The sequence below is a fragment of the Paramormyrops kingsleyae genome, chromosome 24 (genome assembly GCF_048594095.1).
Source record: "Paramormyrops kingsleyae isolate MSU_618 chromosome 24, PKINGS_0.4, whole genome shotgun sequence".
Taxonomy (NCBI): Eukaryota; Metazoa; Chordata; class Actinopteri; order Osteoglossiformes; family Mormyridae; genus Paramormyrops; species Paramormyrops kingsleyae.
Window position 1 is genome coordinate 3,918,702 of NC_132820.1, and position 6,884 is coordinate 3,925,585.

Below are 6,884 nucleotides of genomic sequence, written 5' to 3' on the forward strand. Positions count from 1 at the left end.
AACTGCAAGTAATCAGACGGTTGCAATTGCAAAACCCTTAGAAAAGTGAAAACAGATGCCCCCTTGTGGACACAAGTTGTCATGAGGGTGTTCTCCATCCATCCATTTCCTGAAACCACTTACTCTCTTCATGGTCATGGGTGTTCCAGGGCAGGGAACAACCCATCTCATGCAGCATTCACTCACCCACGTGCAATTTGGTAACTCCAATTAGCCTCAGCATGTTTTTGTAGGGAGGAAACCCCACAATGTCATGGGGAGAACATGCAAACTCCACACATGTAGAAACCCACCAGAGACTTAAACCCAGGTCCCAGAAGTGGGAGGCAACAGTGCAAATGACTGTGCCTCCTCCACCTGTATTTTCATCCATTAAAATATTTGCACAGGATGCATCTCTGCTTCTCTGTTCCATTCACAAGCCAGCTTGTGCTTTGTGTCGTGATAGTTTGTCATCGCTTGTAATACATACAGGATCCTCGTACATGTGACTCCCGAGAAGGGAAGCGAGGCAAAACGATCGTGTGTTTTAATTGATTTTTATTTCTTAACAAAAATAAACACCGGGATCGCCTGTAATTTTCATTTTCACGGGATGATTACGAGTGAATTCTTGCAGAGGTGTGTGTCGTCGTTAACGTTGGTGGCTGTGGAGGCGCGGGAGTCCCAGGTCTCAGTCCCAGGTCTCAGTTACAGTATTTCTCCAGGTCAAAAATATTGCATGGCTTGTGGCAGCACTGCTCCACGATCCCCCTCTTCACCTTCATCTCCGCCTGCTCTTTGTAGCGGTACTCATCAGCTTCATTCTCTGGGCCTGATTTTGGAGATAGGAAGCCTGCAGAGATCAAGATTAGCCTAGAATATCGCTCACCAGGTGCAAAGAATTGATTATAATTGTACCTTTTAATAAGAAGTGCTCTAGGGGGGGTGGTCATTTGGGACTCATTTAAATTTAACGCTTTTCTTGCTGAAGCACTGCTTTATAAATTGGCCATTTACTTCTATTGACGATGCTTAAATATATGACAAGGATTTTTTATGCGTTTTAAGTGCGGAATATTTGCTGAAGTGTGGTTTACTCGTTAGACCTTGAATTTAATTGAAAGTTCTCAGTGTTGAGAGAAGAACGACTAAAACAAGCTGATGTGGCTCAACGTGTCAAAGTCGGTGTCATCTTACCAAGTAGGGAGTCCACATCTCTTTTAGTGTCGGGGTTGAAGAAGAAGCCGCGTTCCCCGCACACCAGGAAGAGCGCTTCCACCAGGTGCGAGCCACACAGGTGCTGGTTGGCGGCGGCGTCGGCCCCCGGGGAGGACAACACCAGCAGCAGGAGCAGAGGGAACGCCTGAAGCCACGCCGCCATGACGCTGGGGAGCTGAGAGGTGAGACGCACGGTTACACATCCCTGCTCGTTTACCGCACCAAACCAGCCTCTCCCTGCCCTGAGGAAACCATCCAGAGTTTGAGCTCGGGGACCAGATCAGACGGTACAGAGGCCCTTGGCTGCCTGGATTCGGACGTTTATCAAAAGGATCCGGAGAGCAGCAAACATTTTAAATTGGCCCAGCAGTGCCTCTGCTTTGGGAACGAGCGGTAATCGTGTTTTAAGGATGATGTCTTGTGTTATATTAGCACTAAAGCATTTTTCTCTATTTACTGAAAACATTCTGCTTTCCTGTCGGATTCCTCACCTGTACATTTGGATCAGGGGGGTTTAGGAGACAGAAACTCAATGTGGAAATATGTGTTTCACAGGCAATTTAGAGTCAAAGGAAACAACACAAATAATGCAGGAAGCAAAGAGGTACAGGACTACTTTTTTCAAGAGTTTTGCACAGTTGTTGTTTTCTTCTTTGTCTTCTTCTTCTTCTTCTTAAAGAAAGAGTCAGATATAATAAGCGTGGGGAGATGTTTCTCCTTACCTGGACTTGAGTGCTGCCGGTGATGTTGCTGCAGGAAATCGGTGGAGGTGTAGGTGGTTGAGGCAGAGCCCCTCGGATTTTCTCTATTTATACATCCCGCGGGGCTCCCGTGTTTGTCTCTATAAGGGGGGGGAAACAAAGTAAATAAACCCGAAGTGGAAATTTGCGATCTTTGTAAATGGTTTTCCTTCGCGAAATGCTTCGTTAGCCATGTTTGTCTTGCTAAATGGCATTTCTGGCGCGCGGCACTTAGCTGCTCGCTGCGTGCAAGGCGGACGGTGCCCGCAACTGCGCCACCTGTCTCTCAATTAGCCCCAAGTAACAGGGCAAATATTTAGTTTTTAGCTTGAATACGGTGCTCGGGCAAGCAGATGGCTAATAAGGAGCGTTTAGGTTAATGTGTCCTGATCACCTCCTGTGCTTGGAAGTAAAAGGGCGTAATACAAAACTGTTCGTTCTTGGGACACTTTGATGCGACGGGTCGTCATGTCAGTGTCGCTAATCAGTGATTGATCGCATTAGAAAGACGGCGACGCTGTCTGGCTTTGTTAATTAAGCATATTGGCGTCTGACACCAACCACTGCAAAACGACCCGTACTTTTGAGTCGTTTTTTAGTATAACCGAAAAAAAGCATATTTTAACAAAAATCCTTTCGAACTCAAGTGTGGCAAGAAATGCAACGTGTCATTAATATTACGAGATAACACATAGCAAAAGGTGTAAGGGAGAGTTGGACATTGAGGGGGACACAACATCAGTTTAAAGTAAAAGGTCTCTTTTTTTTGGGGGGGGGGGGTAATGAAGCCAAATTAAGTATTGCGGGGTGCACGTTCCTACGGCCCTGCACACAGATCTCACAGGTCTTAAGGCAGAATATGGAACATTATCCAATTAAGTAAATGTAGGCCCATTTCGATATAAAGGTCTGTCTCCTTCAATAACAGGTGAGAGAATGCTTAATTAATATAGCAGTAAAAAAAGAGCAGTAAACATTGTCCTGGATTGCCATGTTTCTATTTTTGTTTCAGCTCAAAAAGAGGAAATTTCCAAAACTCAGTCCATTTGTTGTTTTTGAGAAATACGGCAATGACCTAAAATCAGGCTTACTTATATGTTACAATGTTGGTAACCAAAACGCACTCGGTCCCCGTGTAATCCAATGAAGGACTTTGTTTAATTTACCAAAAAAATAAAAGTCCAATGAAATTGTCTCTCAGGCAAACCCCATGGACTGAGTGAGATTTGGAAATTCGCTCTTTAATTGTTGCTCGTCAGAGCGGGACTGTCTTGACCTGTTTTTGCAGCAGCATGCACAGCAGTGAAAAACATCTGCTTTATGTGCTAAGACTGCTGGGACAATGTATTTAAGGGTATTTGCTACTATTCTGCCAAGTATGGCACAGTAAATACCCAAAAAAAAAACAGCCCATAAAGCATCAAGAAATATATTTACAACTATTTCCCATGACATTACTCTGGATGAACCACCGTTATCTGATAAAAATGCGAATTATTGACTTTAAAATGTGTGTATCTCCATTCATGGGTGTAAAGTGCTTGTGTTAAAGTGTCTGAGAGAATGTATTTCATTTACGATATACACATTTTCATAATATTGTGCATTTTGTACTTAGATGAGCTGAGAAATATCAATAAATCGGAAACCTTTTATTCAGCATGTATAAGGAATTTGTTGAAGTGGTAGAGATTTAAACATTCAAGATAAAAAATACGCAAACATACATACACACAAAAATGAGTAAAAAAAAAAATGCGGGGAGAAGAGGTAGGTAATTCAGGTCCCGAAAGTAAAAAACCTGACCAAGATTTTGTTTCAACCAACCAGTTGAGCATAAGAGTCACAGTCACAGAGTACTCAACGGGGTGGTTGAAACAAAATCCCGGTCTGGACTTTTACTCTCTGTACCTGAATTACCCACCTTTGACAGGGAAAAATGGAGAATACGAAGACGTGCTATTATTAAACAAATAATCATGTAAGTACATATATGTGAATGAGGCGACACGATGAGGCGTAGGCCTATAAACCGTTTGGAGCACGTGCAAATAAGTTACGGAGTGCAAAACACAATGGGTGGAAAGGTGGCATTTCAGGGGACGTCATTTAGGGGGACGGCGACCTGGAGGAAGAAGCTGTCAGCCAGTCGTCCTTGTACTTGGGGCTCTTGGTCTCAGCTTCCGCTGCAAAGGGGGACACTGAGGAAGAGATGATCGGAGAGAGGGAGGTCAGATGTGATCCTAGAAAAGTACAGGACTTCAAGTGGGTTCTATAAAGTACTGTATAATAATGTAAAATGCACTTTATCACTACTGTATTTCATGTTGATAATGTTTTACCATATGTAACTACATGAAAATCATGTTATATAAGGGGTCTGAGGATGGCTTGCTATTGCGGTTTCGGTCTTGGAACGTACCACTCGCGAATACGGGGGGGGGGGGGGGGGGGGGCTACTGTACTTCACAGAAAACTATTTTGTTATATTTACAGAATGATCTGATTTTGCCTTGTTCTGAAACGTTCAGATGGGAATATGGTGCAGTCTGTCTCAACTTTTGTGTATTATAGTTTTTTTAATTTGCTTGTCTGTTCAGCTGTTACCGTTTTGGTCCATGACTGCTTGTATGGATTCAAAACAAAGTTTTAAGAGGAAGAGCAAAGTTTCGAGCGGAAGAGTGATGCCCACGGGCTGGTGAATGATGACCGGGGAGGTCTCGCTCGTCTCGACGCTCCGTGCGATCAGCACTTTGGTCCTCGGGGCTCATTCTTCATGTCGCAAGCTCGGCGTCTCGTGGACTGATAGCGATAAGACGGGGTGGATGGAAGCAGCACAGCGTTCCTCCATTAAACATCCGGATGAGGATCCCGCCTGATTTACGGAGAGCAGCGTCCTACGCGCCGTTCCAGGATGTCACGCAGATTCCCGGTGTTGTGCACAGATCTGAGGGCTGCGGCGTGCGGATTAACTCCATGTTGCGCTCGTCAAACCAATTTGGTGCCGCGCGCAAATCCGTCCTAGCAGCAAAATAATAAAAAAGGCTACGGTGATGGTTTAGTCTCAATTAGTATTAATCAAGCCTCCTGAGGGACAGAGTTCCTCCAGATTACACTGGAAATGCACTCTGACTACAAAGACCCCTAAAATCACACACTTAGGGCTGCATATTTATTTATGCTTGTGCTGTACATGCACTTGTCTGGATGTTCAAAGTAAGGTGAATGATTGTCAGTTTGATAATATTAGTCGCCCGTTGCTCTGCAGTCAGTTGACTCTGCTCTCTGCGCCTATCATAGTGGTGGTGTTTGGCTCTGCGGGGTATGTGGCCTGTGCTTGCGAGGTCCCCAGATTGAGTGCTGTCGCACGCACAGTAATGTCACATCAGGCCCTTAAACCCTTAACTCCTAGTTGCTCCTGAGCGACATGGAAGTGAGACAAATAGCACAATACAAACATCCCTGTCGGCTGGGCTGAGTTTCCAGTGAAAGCCCATGTAGAGGTGTAAGCGGAACTGGAAACAGGATCTATACAGCAACTTCTAACAAAAGAAGACCCTGTTAAGACCATTTAAAGACTAGACCTGGATAATTATGCTAAATAAATTTAACGTAATGCACCGTTGGTCGATCCACCATTATTGGTTGAGTGTCTGGGGTCTGCCCCCCCCTAACCATGAGTCATTGATGTTCCCAGAAGGCCTGATGAGTCATTGCATGCTCATTGGCTGGGTCAGGAAGGCTCATGTAGCCTGCTGACCTGCGGGGGCAGACTTGTTCAGCTTCATGACCCCAGAGTGTGAAAAATCTGAGGCCGACTCTTTTAAAGTCACTGATAGCCATGATAGCCATAGGGCAGAGTTTGTTCTGAACAGATCGGACCCAGCAGGAACAGCTGCCTCTGCTGGGTTTATTTGTTTGTTTTTGTTCCTGTTCCTGTTCTGTCGTTTGTGTGACAATAGGACGCCCGTTTTAGGTTTTTCGGCTAAACCTGACAAACAAATTTAATATCCAGCTGAGATGAAATATTTAACACTGCGGCATTTGAATTCGCATTTGCATTCCTCCGTATGGGTACCGGCGGCTGACGGATGCTTACTGTCACTATGCCATCGAGCTGTTTGTCTGCGTATAACTTATTTTGCTAACTTGCGCATAATTGATGTGAAACCTTCATTTAACATTATCATAGATATACCTTTCTGTGAGAAATGTGATACCATGTAGCAAATTTCATGCAATATTGACATCTCTAATATGATTATACTGTGTTATATACGATGAAAGACAGATATTTCACTTAATTTTTAAAATATCTTTTGAAGGATATACAGTATCTGGTTTTTTTTTTTTCGTTTTATGGAAAAGTTAAGGGTATTTTCAAAGGCTTTATTTGTAGGCAGTGCAGTACCATCATAAGAATGCATTGTTATAGATTCATTACTTGTGATGGATGGATACATTTGTATCACTACTGCTGACGTGGGGATTTGCAGAAATTATTTCCTAACCGTGCCATTTGTCATTTGCCGGGTAATTGCATGTTGCTGTGGATTCTAACAGACTTTGCACAGCGGTTTCGCTTTCTCGTTCACGTGGTTGGAGTTCCGTGCCAATTGACAAACATTTCACTTAATGCTAAACTGGGGATGTAATATACATTCAGTATATATTTCGCTACTCATTTGTGTTACGCTCTGTAAGGTTTCACTGCACTGAATTTGAACTTGGTTGGGGGGGTGGTTTACGGAGAGTAAGCAGTGACATTCTCTGAAATGCACAGAGCTCACGGGAAACGTTGCAGAGAGTAACAGGCTGAAGCTGATTGGCTGGTGATAAGGAGCGTAAGGGTAACAGAACGTTTACCTGAGAGGGGGAGTGGAGAGTTTCTCGATTTGTTTGGCACTCAGATGCGGCATCTGTCACCAGCAGCAGATGTCAGAA

General features: G+C 44.1%; 1 protein-coding gene across 2 annotated transcripts; it reads right to left on the minus strand.

Annotated features, from left to right (window-relative positions):
* Positions 1–532: 532 nt before the first annotated feature.
* ins (preproinsulin) lies at positions 533–2,167 on the minus strand. Of its 2 annotated transcripts, none has more exons than XM_023825134.2 (3): positions 1,923–2,167; positions 1,180–1,375; positions 533–814 (listed from the first exon to the last, which is right to left on the minus strand). In XM_023825134.2, the coding sequence occupies exons 2-3, from the start codon at positions 1,361–1,363 to the stop codon at positions 687–689; spliced, it is 312 nt and encodes a 103-aa protein (XP_023680902.1). In that variant the 5' UTR covers positions 1,364–1,375; positions 1,923–2,167; the 3' UTR covers positions 533–686. The 2 variants fall into 2 exon arrangements, with proteins under 2 accessions (XP_023680902.1, XP_023680891.1); XM_023825123.2 differs by having other exon boundaries at positions 533–835.
* Positions 2,168–6,884: the final 4,717 nt, after the last annotated feature.

What these genes read in the sequence shown, in the direction of transcription:
- ins (XM_023825123.2), bottom strand. Translation starts at nt 1,363, where the DNA reads ATGGCGGCGTGGCTTCAGGCGTTCCCTCTGCTCCTGCTGCTGGTGTTG. An exon ending in AGATGTGGACTCCCTACTTG is followed by an intron (nt 836 to 1,179) that starts GTAAGATGACAC and finishes TGATCTCTGCAG; the next exon opens with GCTTCCTATCTCCAAAATCA.